This window comes from Eucyclogobius newberryi, unplaced genomic scaffold (genome assembly GCF_026437365.1).
Source record: "Eucyclogobius newberryi isolate DKJ021-1_F unplaced genomic scaffold, fEucNew1.0.hap1 SCAF_3, whole genome shotgun sequence".
In the NCBI taxonomy this organism is placed as follows: Eukaryota; Metazoa; Chordata; class Actinopteri; order Gobiiformes; family Gobiidae; genus Eucyclogobius; species Eucyclogobius newberryi.
This window is the reverse complement of record NW_027315945.1, coordinates 30,297,435-30,318,357: the sequence shown is the minus strand read 5'-3', so window position 1 is coordinate 30,318,357 and position 20,923 is coordinate 30,297,435. Positions and strand designations below refer to the sequence as shown.

Genomic DNA, 20,923 nt, shown 5'->3' with positions numbered 1-20,923 from the left:
TGCAGTCGTATTTTGATAATAGTCATTGTTATCTGGACTGTACAGACTCTAAAACACATTCAAAAAGACCTTTTATAGCAAAGTCAGCATCATTATTAAATCATTAGTCCAAAAATGTCCTAAATGTAGAAACAATTTCAGATATTCCATAATAATATGCTTTATTCGTACATTTTCTCTTTCTAGAAGCCTTCAGTCCCCATATTTCTACCTTTAATTGTTGATAACGTATTTGAAACGTCTGACTAATCGAGTCATTTAAAAAAAAAAAATCTCTGTCTAGTCGACTATAGTCAAATTATTGTTAGTGACAGCTCTATCAACTTATAAAAAAATATCGAACGAATAACTGACTAAAAGGACTAAAGGACTAAAGGGCAACAGCCATAATTCAGTGCATATGTGCAGCGCCTTGAACTGCCACACCACCAGTGAGCACAACACTTCTTCTAAAACGTTTCAGACACCGGGGCAGGTGGGACCTTTACGTTGGGGAACATACGCCTGACTGACATTTTATTTCCTTTTGATGTTATCGCTCCGTTTGTTCCGTCAGTTCTGTCTCTTTTTAATAATAATAATACAAAAACAAGGGCATCTCAAAAGCAACATGGTTTAGCGCATCACCCTGAACGAAGGAGACTGGCACAAAGGAGATAAACATACTGCTTAATCAATAGATGGTCGTTTAAGGTGGAAAAATTTAATATTTACAGCATTTGCGCTTTGCTAATTGCGACATTAATTGTGCACTCCTGCTTTTATCCACTGGCCATTCCTCTTGCTTTCTCAGCGCAGCTTACTCTGACCTTATCCTAATTAAAAGCTCATTAAATCCATCACCCCGAAGTCCACCTCTCGAAAACTGTGGTTTCAATGTGTTGCCCTCCGGTTACCGCAAGAGTTTTTTTTTGTTTTTTTAGAGGCCGGATAAATATGTAAATGCAAACACATAAACACACAACACAAATAAACAGCGGGATCAGCCAGAGGACGATATAGCTTATTACACTCCCCATTACACAGGCAAATGAGATCCTGGCCTCCCACTGATCATCTGGCCCCTTGTCCTCTGCACCGTGGCATTACATCACGGAGAAGCAGCGACTGACATCGTCGTTCGCCAGCCGCAAACCGCCCAAACGTTGCCCGCTGCTGTACGTCCGGCAATCACCAATGTGGCGATTAACTTGTCAAAGAGAGACGCCGTTCAACTTCACGTTACAATCACTTCAGAAGACACGCTGCTATGGTAACGTGCGTCTACCATTCACGGGTTTCGGCTTCCTGTCAGGCAACATTTTCAGCACTTTTCGTCACCACGCAAGAGATATGATGGTCTGTTTTGAATGGTTAATCGCTTTGAAACTGCCTTTGAAATCAATGGATAATGGGAATGCACAGCGGTGGGAGCTATAGCAACAGGATTATGTCGAAGTTGTTGTTTTGAAGATGTGCAAAATAACAAGATCCTCTAAGAAATGGTCAAAAAGCTGTGATAAAAAGAATTCTTCTAAATAAAGTGATATTTTGCAGTCCATTCACTTTTTTGGGAAATACTTGAACCTGAACCAAGATTTATAAAAATATTATTAGGGCAAACAAAAAAGACATGATGATATATTAAATGAGAATAGTGTTTACTTTTGGCAAAATACCCAACTGGTAATGTGTGGGGGAAAAACTTGTTTAAGCTGAACTTAAACACAACACATGCAGCTAGCTCATATGTTGAACACAAATATCCCACTGGGCACTAAATGCTGAGTGAAAACTCCAAAAGCAAAGCACAGATGTATGTACTAACCCCTGCAGGGTCCACCAAGAAAGACTATACATAAATTATGTAAGACTTGCTCTGTATGCAAAACATCCTAGAAAACACTTGTGCTAAATGACAAATACACAAATGTCATGATTCTGCATAACAGGAAGGCAAGGTAAAATTGAATCAGAGAGAAAATAGCAGAAATGTACACAGTTTTGAGTAAAAAGAACTGCTAGGATACAACAGTTCTAAACTTCTTCTTTAGAAACTTAAAGTGTGGAAAATACAGATCGAAGTCTGGCTATTTAACTGTGTGAATAACATTTAGTGCAGGTGTGCAGTCTGCCAAGAGCCCACAGCCACGCCTCCTCACCTTTGTGTACACGCCCCACGACAGCTCCGTCTCTATCACCATGACGACGATGCCAAACATCCCAAAGATCAAGGCATAGTCGCTGAGCCTCTTCCTCTTCTCAAACAGTGCTCTGCGGTGACCCAGTTTGTAGCCAATGTTTTGGTTTTTGCGTTTTGAAGCCTTAGAGGTGCTGCCCCTGGCTGCGGTGCCCACAGTGCCCGTGGCCCCGTGCCTGCTGCCCCGTCCCGGCTGAGCACGCCTGCTCTCCACCAGCGCATGGTTCTGGTGGTAGATGGACATCTGATTGGATGTGGAATCGGTGATCTCGTAGCCAGCTCTGAGGTATGGCGAGTCTTCTTTGGATGAAATCACAATCTCTGGTGGGCTCTGGAGTGGGGGCTGATGGGTACTGGACTGTCCTACACTGGAGTGAGGGGTGTCTCTCTGTCTGTCCTGGGCTGCTGCTCCCGCCACAGCAGAAACCCCGCCCTCTTTTGTCTCACTGCTGCTGTCCGACTCGATTAGGTTCCTGCGGGAGGCGCTGAGTCGGCTCAGCGGCTTCATAACTCCACCCGTGTACTTACAAGAGCTCATGGCGATTTCAGTAAAGGGGTTACTGTCCCGGCGGTGCACCAGGGGACTGGCCTGTCTGTGTTTGGAGCCCCTTTCTCTGTCCCGGTCCCGCTCTCGCTCCATGGAGGGCGAGTGGGATGAGTAGTACAGGGCGTTGTACACAGGTGAGTTCTCTCCGCTCAGGCTGTGCTGTGAGCCCAGGCAGGACGACAGCGGGGTGCTCGTGGGGTGCAGCGCATTCGGGATGGGCGGGGGCATAGGCTGAGCTCCAGAGGATGATAGAGGGAGCTTGGGGAGCGACGTTGGGGGTAGGCTGGGTGTGGCTGGGGACGGGGACGGGGTGCTGCCGTTCAGGCAGTCCAGGCTTGAACCTCCCATGTGGTTGGAGTGGTTTGATCCTGGTTGGTTGCCGGCGTTGGCGTGGGGCAGACTGCCCAGAGGAAGGAGGAAGCGCTGGTCCTCATCTTCACTGTCTCCCAACAGGGCCAGGCTGAGCAAGGGGGGAGGCTCCATGTTTCTCTCACCTGTCTGTACAACAAGAGGCACAGAATCAGCTCACGGCAGAGGACACAGAGACCAAATAAATGAAGAGCAAAATAATCAAACACTAAACAAAACTAAAGAGCACATAATCACAACACAAATGACTGGACTTGAACAGAGAGCTCATAAATGTAGATTACGTTCCCTTGGAGTCACATCTGACTTCATTGGGCTACACTGAGCACACTGTCCTTGCACTGCCTTTTATACCCCGCTCCAAGCCATCCATGCCATAAAATGTCATCTGTGTTACACTAGCTGTGGGCTGGTGCAAATCCCCTGGCTTTACTGCATGTACTGCAATAAGATTAGGCACAAAGGCACTGGCAAAAAAATAGTTCCCATCACACACTTCACGGAGCCAGGGCTGCACAGTTAACTTGTCACTATATCACCGATCCAAAAACATAACCTACTTTCGGTGTGATTGGACAGCCGCTCCTCCCTAAATGGAAGCTCACTTCTTCTTCTTCTTCTTCTTCTTCCTACCTCTTGTCTCCCGGTCCCGGTCCCCAGGTCACTTGTCATCAGTCAACGGCAGCTGGGAGAAACAGGACTTTTCCCTCTTTCGTGTTGACATCCTCCCGTCCGTGCGGATCCTCCACAGGTTCGTCTCCGGCGGCTGCCTCGGATGTGCGGAGCCGCTCGCGCGCAGTCAGCGGCCGCGCGGCTCCCGAGCGCAATCGGCGTACGTCTCTCCCGAATCGCGGGGATCAATCGACCGTGCCCATTTCCGATCCGCCCGCCGACGATCTACATGTCTACAGCGCGCGGGGAATAATCCATGACGAGCGAATCAAATCGACCAACCTGTGGCAGGATGGGGTCAATAATCGTGGCGACATAAAGCGGCGATGGGATGAAACGGAAAAAAACGGCGCAAAAAAGAAAAGGATGGAAAGCAGCGGGGACTGATTCAAGGCAGATGAGTCTATGATTTGATGTCTCCGCCGACTTCCAGTCCATCTGCAGCTCGCTGTCTCTCCAAATCCGTCTCTCACTCTCTCCTCCAACTTCTCTGCCTCTGTTTCTCCGCCTCCGCGCTCTCATTGGAGGCTCCGGCACCAGCGCAAGACGCGCCTGGAAACAGGTGGAGAAAGATGCGCGACTCCACAAATCCAACATCACAAGCGCGGGTTCAGGCTATTTAAAGGTTATTTAGGACGTGCATTGATCACACGTTTGTTTGTTTATTTGCTTATTTTACCATGGCAACGCCCGCGTGAACGTCAGGAGAACGCGCTAGAATAAACTCATTATGTGTCCGTTACTTTCGCACCTGTTACGCGCGCTAAACGCACTTCGTGTCCGTCGCTTTTCCAGGTTCACGTTTGCACAACACGAGGCGGCTCTTAATAATGCGGTGATGGGATCGACATAATGGGCTGAGTTTGAGAGGTTTCAGTGCCAAACGCGCACCATATGGCGAAGAGGTGGCAGCGCCAAGGCACGCGGCGCCAGCGGGAGCAGGAAGTAGTGCGGGTATTTTGGAAGGTGCAAAAAGATTCCCCACCTGGGCCCGACGATTTTCTAAATAGGCCCCTGTTGTCTGATTTAGCTGTGACGTTTTGTTGTTCTAAGCCGTTTACAAGTCATTATTTAGGCTGTTTCGGCTATTTATTTCTATTCTTTACATTTATTTGAAGAACTTGTACTTTTCAGAGTCATTATCTTACATCTAATTCTACTTGAGTAGTATTTCGTTTGACGTTCGATTGCTCTTGGGTCTGCAAGTGACACAAACGTATCTTTTCTATATTCTATTTACAAATATAAAACAGTAACTAGTGATAAGAAGCAACAGACAGAAGTGGCAAAAGCTTGTGAACGTCACTAAATGATCAGAACATTTGCATTTCTTACACCTTAGGATAGGATTTTTTATAGTTTATATAATGTTTTGTGTCCAGGCTTTGAAATCACACAAATGTACAGATCAAACCGGAAGTATAAAAAGACACTTGCACTTTTTTTTATCATTGTCAGAATAAACTTTCCCAGTTTTAGGTCCGTTAGGATTTTAAAAAGTATTTATTTTTGTAAAATGACAGATTAATGAGAAATATGCATGATTAAGACATTTTTTATTCTTCATTTAGTCATTTCTTGAATTGAATGTCAAAAGTTCACATACCAATCATTAATATTTGGTACTCTTGCCTTTAAACTGTAGGACTTGGGTCAATTGTGTTTGATATTCATCCACGAGCTTCACACAAAAGTTGGCAGTGATTTTGGCCCGTTCTTCTTGACAGAACTGGGGTAATTGAGCGAGGTTTGGAGGCGACCTTGCTCGCACATGCCTTTTCAGTTTTGCCCATGCATTTTTGATTGAAAGGGCTTTGTGATGGCCATTCCAAAACATTGACCTTATTATCCTCAAGCCACTCGGTCACCAGTTTGGCCGTGTGCTTTGGGACATTGTCAATTTGGAAGACCCGTTTGCAGATGTCTTGAGATGCTGCATCAGTATTTTCACATATTGTTCTTTTTTCATGATGCCATCCATTTTGTGACGTGCACCAGTCGCTCCTGCAGCAGAACAACCCCACGACATGATGCTGCCACCGCCATGTTTCACTGATGGGACGGTGTTCTCAGGCCTGAGCGCGTCCCCCAACATGACATCATCATCTGGGCATTCCCCTTTGGTTTAAAGGCATTTTAGTGTATGGAAACTTCTTACTGAGGGGAGATGAATAAGATGTTCTTTAAAATCTTTATGTCATTATTATTCTGGTATAGCACATACGTTAAAAAAATAAAATAAAAATCTAACAGACCTAAAATAGGAAAGGTTTATTTTTATTTAATGTCTGACAGTTACGGAAAAAATCTGTTTGTGTCTTTTATCATGGTGTATATCGTAATATGATAAAAGACACAAACTGATTTTTTGCTTTGGATGTGTGCCAAATATCTGCAGTTCAATTATTTGCAGAATTCAGTCATTATAATCCACGTTTCTGTTCTCCTTTGGTATAATCCAGTACAGGTTTAGTTATATAGTCCTGTTTTAGACCAGGTTTAGATCTCAGGTATTTTTTCACATGGTACTTGAGCTGGTCTGTCCAAAATCTGCCCAAAATATCTGTTAAAACATAAAAAGAAAGGTAATAGTTCAATAAATGAGATGGAACAAGAAAATACCAAGAAAATACCAGAATATGTACAATATTTAATGCAGGAGTCTATGTTCACTCACACCACATAAATCTGTTACTCAATAAAGGTAGTAGTTTCTCCAAATAATATTTTACTCTTACTTGAGAAGAACTGTACCACTACTTTGTTCTTCTACTTGAGTGATATTATTTTGAAGTAACATTACTCTAATGTAAGTAAAATCTTTGGCTTCTTTGGTAACAGTAACAGCATATACTTTTAAGTCTTATTGCTCAAGTTTGCTGTTACAAGTTTAATGTGGACTATATTTTAATACTAAAACACAGGGAAATAGTGGTAGATGAGTTGTATTTTTGCCTATTGCCTAAAGCATGGTTGTATAATATTTGTCTATAGCTAATAGTTTTCCAGGGATTAGAGAGATTATAAATGTCCACTTTATTTCAGTGGAAGACATGGCAGAGTAAAGGTTTAGGTAAAGCTATTTTTGAAGCAACAATGTCAATGTCAAATAGATGTGGCCATTTTCTTTTGATCTCACAATATTGCACTATTCCACCTCTGCCCTCTTGGCTTCTGCAGGACGGTGTCGCCTGTCGGTCAGTGTGCGTCAGGTGCGGTCTTTAATCGGATAATCCCAGACACAATAAATCGGGTGTGAGTGGATTAGGACGTTTCCTTATGACGGGTCAACTTCTGCTGAGATTATGCAACAATAAATCATATCATGTGCAGGACCGCGGCTCGTGCTTATTCGTCATCAGTTATCCAAAAAGGGTAATTTACTGGCGCATGCGCAGAAAGGAAGTCAGACGCCAGAGGAAGAGGCAGAACGGCCAGCGCCGAGCGGTAAATTAGAACTTGTATTATATTATTATCATATTATTGTTCTTAAGAGTCAAATATAAGGAGCCACCGGGGAGCAGTCACAGGGTGACAGTGTCAACATTTACCTTCAGACCAACACAATTAAACTGTTTTTGTTCATATTTCTAATTCTAATCTAATTATAATGTTTTAGTCAAAACATGTGTTTATAATGGAATTCAATAGAGATATGCAGTGTTTTTGTACATAAACCTCTCCCATTCAAAACACAGTAATGCACCAAAAAACATGTTTCAAATGTCTTTAAATTATGTAATTATTTAATTGAAAGTTTGAAGTTGTCCACTTGACACTTTTAACTTTGGTTTTTCAAGGCATACTTCTGTGAGAAAATGGCCTCATAAACTAAAGAATATGCATATAAAGTCTGCACATGTATGAGTAGAGTAGAAGTAGATGAAGATATCTGCGTTTTGAAAGTACAAAACATAAATATTAACTTATGTGGTTTTAATAGCCATTTACCCAAAGGTGACGAACATTAAGTTAAGCTCTCTTTACTTTTCTGTTCATTTCTGTTTTTAGCAGGCTTCCATTTTTGCCAGTACGAAAATAACTCAAAAGTTCTATGTATGTATTTTGTGTATTATTCTAGATTCAGTCACAGGTGCCAGGCTGATGTTATCCTTATTAGGAGCAGAGATGTACCTTTCTGTGCTGCAAGGGCAGCTGGGTAATGCACAGTTCACCTGACAGGGCAATCAGAAATGCTCCTCTATCATAAAAGTAGTTTTCAGAGCCCACACTTTCCCCTATTTGAGTTATATATTGTAGAGGGTAACAGTCTTTAGTAAAAGTGTTTATCTTCTCGCTGTGAATAAGTCCAGGTGATTAAAATAATTGACCCAAACTAAATGCTAAGATGATCAGAACCTTTTGTTGACAATCTACACTTATTTGAACACTGCTCCTTCAGATTTAGTTTTGTGCCTGTCCTTTGAGAGTGCATTATTTAATGTCTTTTCTTCCAATTCCATTGAATACAGAGATGGTTCATATGGCACTAACATGTCCGAGATTGAGATGTACTTTGGTGCTAGGCCATGGAGAGACTTGTACACAAGCAGAGCTGCTTTAAAGTCTCTTCTCTGAGCCACAGGAGCCAGTGCAGAGACCTGAGAACAGGACTAATGTGATCGTACTTCCTGGTTCTAGTCAGGACCCGAGCAGCAGCGTTCTGGATGTACTGCAGCTGTTTTACAGCTCGTTTGGAGAGGCCAGTGAGCAGGCCTTTACAGTATAAACAAGTGTATAAAGTTATATTTCTGCACTTTTGTGCTTACTTTTTTGTTTTTTTCACATTTGTGCGATATTTGAACCTCGGCCAAGACATTTTCAGGCACATTTTAGCAAGTTCCTGACGCTTTGTTAAAATATAATCTGAATATTATTGATGAGATAATCCCCAAAAATATACATTTTGTCCAGATTGCCCACCCTTTTGAGTACTTTTACTTTATTCTCCGGACAGGTCACGCCACCGTGACATCATGTGACCCTTTGTCGAGGTAAGAAAGGAATATTCTTCTGGTAAAATACTTGGAAGACCAAACGAAACCTTTTTGATGTACTTTAACTTGAGTAAACATTTTCCACGCTGTTTTCACCACTGGGTAAGGGGGGTAAGGGATATTTCTAAACAACAAGAATCTTTTATTAATAAATGCTTTTTGAATTGGACAGCAGTGGTGTAGTGGGCTAAACATTCACAGGAAAACAGGGTTGCCAGTTGGAGTCATACTAAAGCATTATGTCCGCATCTGGCGTCAAATATACCAAACACTGGTGCGCTTTGGTAAATAAAACAAGATGAAAAATACATTATAATCACTGGTTCAGTACAAACAGATTTACACAGTTTATTTATATTAGTTGTGATTATTCCGTCACAAGGGATTATAAAGTAAACTGAGCTTGATGTGGGATAATTGGGAAGGGCATCTGCCCTTTCAGTTTTAGATTTGCTGTTGTGACTGTTAGGACAAAAACAATAAGATATGTTCTATTATAAATATGTAATGTAACTTTGTCAGAAGCCTTTTTTTTCCCCAAGCAAATAAAACATAGCCCTTTTCTGTATGTGCACATTAAATAAATCTATAATTGCCACTGTTTTGACTGCGGTGCAACTAGAAAAGACGTGCAATATATCAAATTGTGAAAAATATTGTGCGCCGTTTCGAAGCTGCTCTAAAATGTTCCGTTGGATTCATCGTTTCTAACACAGAACAATCTAAAAGTGTGACAAAAGGCGCTGAGTAAAAGGGTATGAAGTGTCATTGCCGCACTTTTACCACATCACATAATCGTTGTTTTTCCTTCTCAGACTCGTGCGATACGGAAACCTCCACACGGACGTGCTGAGGTCTTGAGGCATGTAAGTATAATGTAATTTCCCTCCGGCGATAGTGCCCACCGTTGCTTTACCGAGGAAGATATAGCGAGAGGATTTGACAAACACAATATAACAAAATGAAGTACTGCAAATGGAAATGGAGCGGCCTGGGGGGACGGTCCACTGTGTATTCATCACCAGCCTTAATTCTGCCGTCAGGAGGTGAAGGGGCAGAGAAGAAAGATGGAGCAACCAAAGCAGCGGACTGACAGCGGGAGAGGGATGGACCTGTTGAAAGGGGAGATTGGTCCGACCATCGCAGCCGACCCGAGCGCCACCGAACGTGAGCAATAAGAGGACAATAGCAGCAATCGCAAGAACGCCCAATTGATGTGTCTTTGTCGATGTGCAAACAACACGGACCTTTTCCGAAAGCGTCGATCTGAACGATGGGTTCGAACCGGTTCAAAGTGACAATTAAGACTGGAATTATTGAAGAAACACACTCACGGTTACAACGATTTTTGAGGAGTCGGAGAAAATGTTTTTGATTTGTCGACGAGTCAGATCTTTTATCCGTGATTTAACAAATCAAACCTTAAAATCTGCTATAACTGAAGGGCAACTGATAGAGAATATTTCCAAATTAAGAGTATTTTTCATTTAAAATCACAAAATATTTATTCTTCCTGTTTGGGACGGGCGATATTGATATTGCGCAGCGGCATAGCAGGAGCCTGGGCAGAGGGTCAGAACACATGCTGCTTTGTCGAAGTCCAGGAAGAGCCTGCCGCACCGACCCACTGATCAAGAGCGAGGACGAGTTAAGCTAACACATAAGGTGGAGGCATCAATGAGACAGTCGTAAACGATACATTCGCTCAGCACAGACGTGTGCAGAGGCAGATAGCGCGTTGATGTTTAGGGACGGTCAAACATGGGAAAGAATCGACCCAAAAGTGATGTGCCCATCCCGGAGACGCCTGTCACGCTGGCAATTGGTTTTCCATCTGGCGGATCACAGAGCAAAATGTATGATTCATGTCAACATAATTGTTAAATTGAATGAATAGAAATTGAGGTCTTTTTTTCCTGTTGTGTGATGCACTTTGAATTGGCTTGTGCACAAATTGTGCTCTATAAATAAACTTGCCTTGCCTAAATCCAACAGAAATGTGTTCAAACGTGTCTTTAAACGTATTACCGGACGACTAAGAAATGTCTGTAAAAACGAGTCACAAAAGTGCAGAAATTACATCTCTGTTTGAATCATTTTTAATCAGCTCTTTTTTGTAAACAATAGACTAAACAAGAATATGGACTTGTGATAAAAGCCTTTTTACTGACAAAAGGTGATTTAAAGTCTGTTTTAACAATTATTACTTTACTCTTTTAACTATTATTACCATTATTCCAATAAGTCGTTGCAGCTCTAAACACACACGCCTCTGCAAACACCAATATATCTCGTCTTATTCTGTATAAAACCTCTACAAACCAAGCTCTGAAAAGTGATTCTCGTATTAGTTTAACAGTTCACACTTCTGTCTTCCCTCAAATGCTAATGCTCCTGGATGTGTTTGAAATGAGCACTCCGAACATAATCCTGGCATTATCACGACAAAATTGCAAATCTAATCACATTCGCACTGCTTGTGAGAAACATTCCAGTTATACATTTGCTTTCCAAAATCGTTGCGCTCTGGAGTGTGAAGAGGCGCGGGTCTATTGACCGAGTCCCGGGAACTCTGAGGTGAACTGGACAGTTGAGACGGCGGGGAAACCCTGTGAGTAAAAGGACAAGGAGATCAATCTGAGTCAGAGAAAAAAGGACAATGGGTTTTTCACCAAGCACACCGTATTTTCCGGACTATAAGTTGCACCTTTTTTCATAGTTTTGGCCGTGGTGCGACTTATACTTATATTTATACTCATATACTTATACTCCGGAGCGACTTATATGTGATATTATTTGTTATTTTCACACTTGCAACTGCATTTCATACTACAGCGCGACTTATATATGTTTATTTCTTCTCTATTATGCATTTTCCGTCTGGTGCGACTTATAGTCCAGAAAATACGGTACGTTCATTTGCAAAAACGCTTTTATTGACTTTTGTGTGTCTTCTGCCGCCTTTTTTTCACACAGGCGTCGCAGGCCTCATTGAAGAAAAAATAAATAAAGCACAAACCTTTAAAGTACTTAATGTGTATCTTCAGCTATCAACAGTCTTAGAAAAAGACTGGGTCGAATGGTGGAATTGTCGAATTATTGGTTTCTGGCAAATTTGTGTTTTTTTCCTACAGATATTTGCAGTGGTCAGATATTAATGTGGCCGGTCCAGTCTCTGCGCGTTCATCAGTCCAAACAGACTCGAGCTGGAGCAAGTTCATGGAGTCTAACTAACTGACCCATTATCAAAATGATCCTCAACATTTTCTGAAATCTACACATATACAACTTGAATACAGAGAAGATGTTTCATGACTCGAATTACACAGGAAACACGTACATTTTGTGTTTTTGATGAAAGAATGAATGTGTTCTATGAAGATTTCCTCAAGCAGCTTCTCCTTAGCTTATTTTAGGTCAAAAGAAATGGAAAGAAATATTCCATAAATTAAGCGATTATCAAAATAGTCATTAGTTGCAGCCCTAAAACAGATTAAAGAGTTAAAATGGAATAGGAGCAATTATTGGCTAAAATAGGGTTGTGTGTAGGATTATGCAACAAATTAGTGAACTTTAACACAACTTAACATCAATGTGCGAGTCCCGCTATAAGATAAGATAAGATAAGATATTCCTTTATTGTCCCACATGGGGAAATTTCATTGGTGCAACGCAGGTAGATACAGAGATAGATACAGAAGAACATATATATATATAGATCTAAAAACGTCAGTGCCTGCAAATATCGTTAAAGACAAACATCAGGATCTACGTCGGACCTTCTCGTGGTTTAAAGTGCTCCAGAAACGTTAAACTTAAAGGATATTGAAGACATTACGCAAGCAGTCGCCTTGTTAGCTTTGAAAAATGGTCCAAACATCTAAATATGCCACTGACTGCGGGCGGCTGGCATTTGAGATTCAATTACAGGCTCTCCAGATAAAAGTGCGTCTCCGGCTCTTTGGTCTGAACCCTGGCCTCGGCGCGCGGGAAGCGGTTTTAATGGGGTCGCAAATAAACCGGATACTCAGACAAGATCCAAAAACGATATAGATAATCCGGAGGAGAGAGTCACGACAACACACATCTGTAATCTGTAATCTGGTGATGGATACGGGGGACTCAGAGGAATTGCGATTGGATTTGCCATTTCGCAAGACACTTCAATCTAAAACTGCTTATCGAATATAAACGTCAAGAATTTGTTCTGAAGACACATTATGTTAAGTGTCTGTCTTTGCCATTTCATCATTCTGACCTAAAGTTTTATATATATGTGATTGAGAAAAGAGAAAAGATCTGAGTCCCAAGTAGAGATGAGCTTTTGAACTTTTTATGATGAATAAACCTCAACTAAGACATTTAAAGATTTTTTACACATTTCTGTTGGACTCACATAATAATCTGACTTATCTTTATCGGGATACTCCATAAAAAAACACTGACTCGTTCATTTTTATCAATATCGTCCATCTATATAAACAATCCATCCATAACTTCAGACCACAACATGCTGCAGAACCATTGACAAACTTTTAATTTCATGTGTTTTCCTCATTCTCTTCCTCAAATCCAAACTAAGTCGTGGTATTCTAGTCTGGGCTGAACACTGTGGACCTTTACACAATCCCACTGTAAAGTATGTGTATTTATTGATTTTGTTTTAACCAGGTAAAAACACCTTTTCAACAGTGACCTGGGCAGAGTGGGAAACGTGTCGCACATGAATATAAAAACATTTAGATCCATGATTTGAACCAGAAACATTTAAGAAACTACATTTAAAAAGTGCGAAAACCAGTGAATCCGGCTCACTCAACCTCAGTTCGGATTGAAGCGAGTTCCAAGCTGAGGGAGCAGCATAACAGAAGGCTCGTTTGCCCCAGTCAGTCGGTACACTGGAGGTACAGAGAGTGGTACATGTGATGTGACCTCTCGAGGGCGCACAGAGAGGTCGACGCACGGCCACAACTAGTCTTAGAGATTAGAGTCTTGCAGTGAGAGAACCTCAGAGCGCTCAAAGACACAGTTGATGGGCGTGTCTACCACGACCTGTCACAAATTAAATGCACAACGATACACAGTGTTGTTGACAAAAAGAACGTCACCACAATCCAACGTGAGCTTGAAGAGCGAAGCAGGATTTGTCACCATCACGAAAAACAAGCTTCAGTTTTCAAACCAAATGTTGCCGCCTTAAAAGAGATCTCTGGGCGTGGTACAGAGCCAAAACGTGCTTCTCACAGAAACCTCCTCAAAGCCGAATGTGCGGGGGATATTTACGAGCGACGTCAGGGCAGTGATGTATAAGTGCTCTTGCTAATAGAGCCTGAGCAGCTTCTCTCGATCCTCAGTCTATCAGATGAGCCTCCATTGCCTTTCCGTTGTGTTCTAATGGCTGCGATTGCATTAGGGGCCTGGAGTTATGAGTGCAGCCACAGCCCACAGGCAGCAGGGCTATGCAGATGGATGCCTGCGCTGTCACAGAGCCTAATCAAATACCGGCGCGCGGGGGGCACGAGGATCCGATCAGTATCCGGGAGGTAAATGGAGCGCTCTGAGGGCTGTGGTCTGGTTTGGATAATCTGCTCTTTTAGCGGCGAAAGCAAATGGACGACCGCTTCCCACCGGCATGTCCTTTTCTAACGCAGTTATTATGTTTTATTTACATTCTACCTCAAAATGCATGTGTGAAATATTGATATCTTGGTGGCTGGGGCTTTTCAATCAATCGAATTTTAATTGAGATCATAAAAGTGTGTGGTTTGAAGCCGAGTTCAGACTTAGATAGAGGAAATTAGACTATGTTTCGGTTAGAAATGACAATGATTATAGTCTTGTTAATCTCTTTATGTTCAGGAAATGAATGAAGTGAGATCATGGGTTCAATTCCCCAACCAGACCACCATCACATGATCTCTTTGTTACCGTGGGTTCTCTCCGGGTGAGGTAAAAAATGTAGAAATAATATAACACTTAAAACATTGTGGTTTGTCCAATGGAAACGCTCTGTCCTTATTAAATAAAAAATGTCCGTTTGTTTTTATTGAGACAAATTAAATATCATGACAAATCAATATGAGAAAAAAGACATTGTGATTATTTCCCAGCGTGGTTGGCGGGTTGTAAGTTTTAGCAGTTATTAGCACTAAGTATCAGAGGAAGGTGTAAAAGAGAACGAGAAGGACTAAATTTATATATTTTTTTAACTTTTACTACTTTTAAATACCGATAAGGCAATATGAACAATGATTTTTTTTTTCCTGGGAAGCAAAATAAAACATATATTAGGCTATTTATCTATTAAAGCTGTTGCTAACGGTTATTTTAATAGTCGACTAGTCAAACGATTATTCCTATTGTATAAAACATAATCAGCCAATGAAAATGAAATAAATGTGTTTTAAAGCCTGTACAAGTTAACGATGATCAATTATCATAGACGACCATTATGTTTAATATTTGACTAGTTACGATTGGTGGGTCAATAATTGCAGCTCTATTATCTGTATTCTGATGTTTTGCTCTGCCCAGAACCAGAAAAGTACCACAGTATAGTGTCATTTCACCCTGGAGAGACAAAGAGACCACGAGAATGGACTGTTTAGCAAGCTTTATTCGTGAGTTATTTGGCGCTCAGACCCCGGCGGAAGACGTTGCAATCATGGGCACTCCATGATCTATTTGTATTAGATGTCTCCCCCCGGAGCCTGGAGACTGGTGGTGGTAGATGTTAAGAGGAGGTAGAGGATGAGGGGAATGTAGAGGAGGAGCAGGGGAGGTGGTGGGTCGCAGTACGGTTTGAGCGGCCGAGCCATCAGCCTGAGGGCTTTAATGTGACCGCCTGGTGCCGATTGGGAGCGGGGAGGAGTCACTGGGTGCGTTGATTGGGGATGAGGAGCAGGTGCGAGGGCCATGGTACAGACGCCCCCTGACCTTTCACCCTACTCCTTTGGCCAGGAAAAACTGCACAACCTCTTTGGGATAAGCGCAGAAACCTGGGAGAGTCCATGGTGAAGTGAGGGATCTGACTCTCACAGACGGACAGGCGAGCGCCCGCTTGAGTGCGATGATGGCGCTGGGGAGAGGGGTCCTTCCATGGTGGCCTTGACGTAGGAAGGAGTTAGGTCTTCCAGGCTGAATTTGCGCAGGCTTCATTTGTACTTTACGCGCTTATTATTTGTACTGTACACGCTTATTATTGATCTAACGTTTTTAGTCCGACTCAAGATTCCACTTACACAAATGCGATGTTAAAAGTGGATACGTTATATTTTATTACTCTCTTTGATGCGTCTAAAACGTTTAAAACAATCCTTTATGATGACGTCCGCTCCATTATCCCACAATGCATTTCAGGGCCAAGTTCACTCCATTTGGACCCGATACCAGGACTAATCGTTGCAACACTCTCTAGTTTTTTTTTGTTTTTTTTACCGTGAGTGACGTTATTTGATTTGGCCGACTTTCTAAGCAATATTTGAAAGTGATGCGCGCCCAACCGCAAATGCGCCGCGTCAGCAAAGTGGATGTGGAGACGCTCTTCCTCTGCTCCCATCAGCAGCATCGCCTGGGCCCCCGTCAGCAGCCTCGCCGGGGGCCCCGTCAGCAGTCTCGCCGGGGCCCCCGTCAGCAGCCTCGCCGGGGCCCCCGTCAGCAGCGCACGAATCCTGTTGCTTTTAGATAAAGACTGTAGACTGTTTGTGCTGAGGAATGTTTGCTGAGGTTTTGACAGAACAAGGCTCTGATCAGCTGCTGCCTTCAATGGTTCACATCTGTCAAACACGTAGAAAGCTGCACACAACGTATGAAGGGGGGGAAAGGTTCAAATTAAATGTTTTTTTGGACATTTGCTGTTATGTTTTCAAGTCAGGAGTCAGTGCACTTTTTAAACTAGGCCTGGGAGACATGACAAAAACATGAATCACAATTTTCCCCCCTCATATTGATCGATCTCGATTTAAAATGTGATGTGATTTCTTTTCAAAAGCAAAATGAGACAAACCAGAGGCTGAAATGATGCTTACTTTCTGCATCGATTTTCAGCATAAACATACTTTTCCCCCCAAAGTGCTTTTACTGTCAGATGATTGACTCCGGACCACTTAAAATAACAAGAATAAAAAGCATTATTGACGATCAAATGTGACTGATTCTCGATTAAAATGTGATGAATTTCCCAGCTCTATTTTAAACACATCAAGGAACATAAATAGTAAAAGACAGATTGAGATGTAACTTTTCTGGTTGATGTCGTTGCTCATTAATTTATCTTTCTCCATCGAGACAAGCGGGTAATGTCACTGGACAAGCTACAGGTCAGCTCTGTGGAGAGGCAACTCACAGTAAGAAAACATGATTAAAGAAAAAAAAGGTTGGAAAAAAGTATGAAACATGTAATTTATTGCAAGAAATATGTTTAATGTCATACTGTAGCAAAATGTGGGCAGAGTACAAACAGCTCCTAGTCCCAAGCCCAGTAAAAAACACAAAAAAGTAAAGTAAGTAAAGTAAAATTACAGATGCAAAGAGATACTATTAAACTTTGGTGATTTTTATTAGAAATTGTGACTGTTTTTCTTAACTCAAAGCCAAGACTTGAACTGAAAACCTTTAGTCACCATAAAATAACCCCTCAAACCATATGGAAAGTACTTTTTACTTTTGTTGGTCCAGTTCAAAAATAGTAGAAAGAACAAAGTATCGATTCTGTTCTCAAATGCGGTGAAGTAAAAGTCAAAACTATCCACTGTAATTGTCTCTCATGACCCATTGCTGTTATTAGTCTTGATTTTATGAACAGGAAGCAGAGTCCAGGTTTGAGCTCAGAAGAGTCCTACACTGACCTTTGATTGAGGAGGTAATTATTGAAGTATGCGCGGCAGCTGTCCTCGTTCTAACATTTGGAGGTGTTAAAAAGCTCAGCGAGAACTAGTTTCCCAGCGTCAGCACAGCCACTGTTTGTTCAGCCCTGACTCGGCTGTCTCCAGTCCTCAGCTAAGTGATTTTTGACATTTTTTCAGACTTCTGTCCCCAAAAAGTGTCATAGTGCAGCCAGTGCCAGTCAAATTATAGCTTTAAGTGGAGGCAAGTCAGGTTATTTCTAATCAAAGCTAAAAGCAATGAATTGAAGAAAAAGAAGGCACTGCTCTTTAAAGGTGAGACCTAAGCCTTGTGGATAGAGAGCACTTTCTTCTTATGTCCACAGATCTGACACGTCAATTGGACTGGTGGCCTGCTTGAAACCGACTGCTTCGTCTGAAATGAAGTGTTTTTCTTTTAGACGCTTTAAAAGTTTGTCAATGAAAAAAATCTAATTTCCAGAGTCCTGTGAAACGTTGCGATTTGAATGGAGGAACTGAGATGAAGCTCAAAATATCACAACAAATGGAAAACCAAGGTGGTTTTGACATGAAAACCACTCTGCTACATGTGAGTGATATCAAAGCCTTTTCTATGATTTTATTTATGAAATATGAGATTTTTACTGGAATACTACCACAAATTATGCTTTTTGAGAAGCTCAAATACAATTTTAATGCTAAAAGACTTTAAACCATTAGCATTCACTTTTTATGTTAATTTATCTTTGGAAATATGTTACGATGTGACGTATGTGAAATGGAAAGAAAAATCACATTTGGACCGATGGAAATGAAAAAGGGCAAATTTGAAAGACTTTGGTCTAATATATAATATATGCATTTTTATTATCTCTTGTTCTCTCTCTGGCCATGTTATCTTTGTGTTTTTTACTCTGTTCCGTATCGTCATTTTTTTTCATTTAATTTTTTAAAAAACAAAGACATTCTCATTATGGCTCTGATTATGAAACCGTTTTAGAAACAAAAAGAAGTTATTCTAAAAATGACTGGTAACAAATTATAATTATATTGTGATGAGGAATATTTTCAGTATTGTTCAGGTATTAATTAATTCATCTTTGTCATATGTTTTAAGAAATATTAATACAACAAAAAGTACAAACAATAGCAAAAGTGTCTCTACAATATAAATCACACGTTATCCTTAAACTTATATTTAAATCTGTGTCATTAATCACTGGCTATTAGAGTTGTATCTCCTCTAGGACTCGATAAAGACAGCATCTGGCTGAATGTGTCAGGGCGAAAGGGACATGACTTTACACTGTTAAAGTCAATGTTAACAAATGCATTCAGTGACATTATGGATCTCATCAACTGTGAGAGAAGCTCAAGTCAGATGGAGGAAAGCAGGTAATTTATTCTCAAAAAATGGGAAATAAATGCCACTTTTGCATAATCCTCGTTTAAAGGTGTTCCCAAGGATTCAGTGCATGAATATCAGGTCACGTGAGGATTTGTGGCATGCTCACAGCAGCCGTGGCCCCCTGCTGGTCTTTCAGGGCATTGCTACAGAAACCTGGAACGAAAAAAAACAAGGCCATGCATTTAGGCATTTCATTCATTCATTCATTCATTTCTACCGCTTGTTCCCTTTCGGGGTCGCGGGTGACTTTGGGCCTTAGGCGGAGTTCACCCTGAACAGTGGCCAACTCGTCGCAGGGCCAACATAGAGACATAGACGACATTTAGGCATTTATTTAACTTAATTTTCTTTTTCAAACAATTATTTTAGGGTGTGTTTTTCCCCAGTTCAAACTGAATACAACACCAGAACTTTTGATGAAAGAACAATATGGTATAAAAAGAGTCTAATTAACATATTAATATTAACGGCTACATATAGCTATTTTCTCCCTGTCATGGCAATTCAACTTTACATCAAAATAACTATTCATGGATTTCAGAAGTATGAAAAATTAGGACCATAGAGATTAACAATTTCATCATATAAAGCCTGCATAGTACGGTACATGGATGGCTTTCTACAAACATTTGTTATCTATATGCAACCCAGTGGTAAACTTGTGTATTAATAAAAATGGTAATAAAACATGGTGGGTTCGTGTCACAGTGAAGGTCTTGGGATCGATTCCCGGGTTGCATGGAGCTGTGTGGAGTTTGCATGTTCTCTTTGTGTCTGCATAGGTGTCCTCTAGGTGCTCTGGTTTCCCTAACCACTTAAAACATATACAATAGTATCCTGGTCTATGAATAAGTGTGTGGGACAACAGATGAAAATTAGCCCATGGCTACAATCCGGCGTGTTTACAGCTTGTGTTGCATGTTCATTAACAGGTGACCAAATAAATATTAATAAAGCACCAGGAAAAACAGCCTAAAGAGCCGTTGACAATAATAATTCCAGATGAGCCTTGGCAAAGGTAGGGATAGACATATTCCACCTGGATGGAAAACTACCTGTTAGTAATAGACAAACTATTCAGAGATGAAGCGATTGTCAAATGTCTGCCACGTGTGTCATTACACACTTGAAATCAATATTTGCAAAACATGGAACACTTCAGTTTGTGTACAGAGACAATGGACCTTGCTATAGTTGCAGAGCATTCCAACTATTTGCTCAGGAATATGACTTTAGACAAGTAACCTCCAGCCCATTGTTTCCACAGTCAAATGGAAAAGCAGAAAATGGGGAACAGAGTCAAACAGTTACTGAAAAAAGCACAAGGCAGATCCTTATCTAGCGTTGCTGAGTTATAGAGCTTCACAATTAGAATATGGCAAATCCCCTGCAGAAATACTAATGGACTCTTTCTTACACATCGCTCAGAAGATCAGCACGCACTGGCAAACCACTGCATAGGCTGAATCTTGAAGTGACTAACAATGTAACAAATGTTATGCTGAAATGCATGTAAAATCTGTTGAATTGTTTGCACAAGTTGTTACTTTATAATGCTGAGTACAATCTATGATTGCTTTGTACTGGGTGTGTTGTGTAGATGGGCGCTGAGCTGTACATCAAGAACTGTGGTAGATGCAGTTTCTTTAAATCAGATCACCAGCCAGGGCCCCCTAGATCTGGTCTGCATTGGTTTTCAGTCACTTAAGTCAGACTCGTAATGTTTCCAACATCCTAATAGTGGACCACTTCACACAGAACGACCCAAGCTTTTCCAGCCAAAGACCAGAAAGAAGAAGATCCTGTATGAACACTACTTTGTACACTACGGACTCGCTGCCCGCATACAGTCGGATCAAGGGCGTGATTTAGAAAGAAAACTGATCCAAGACTTTCTGAACATGCTGT

General features: G+C 41.4%; 2 protein-coding genes across 2 annotated transcripts in view; one reads left to right on the top strand and one right to left on the bottom strand.

Annotated features, from left to right (window-relative positions):
- LOC140374674 (small conductance calcium-activated potassium channel protein 1-like) overlaps nucleotides 1-3,832 on the bottom strand; it is a 103,876-nt gene extending 100,044 nt beyond the window's left edge. Inside the window, exons 1-2 of the mRNA XM_072461662.1 lie at nucleotides 3,729-3,832; nucleotides 2,142-3,224 (exon numbers count right to left, since the gene is read on the bottom strand). Of these exons, the coding sequence (XP_072317763.1) occupies nucleotides 2,142-3,224; nucleotides 3,729-3,767 (1,122 nt within the window). The 5' untranslated portion in view covers nucleotides 3,768-3,832. The remainder of the gene's footprint in view (nucleotides 1-2,141; nucleotides 3,225-3,728) is intronic.
- The window catches only part of rps27.2 (ribosomal protein S27, isoform 2), a 319,694-nt gene that overhangs the window by 127,909 nt on the left and 170,862 nt on the right, over nucleotides 1-20,923 (top strand). The gene's annotated exons all lie outside the window — the stretch shown is intronic.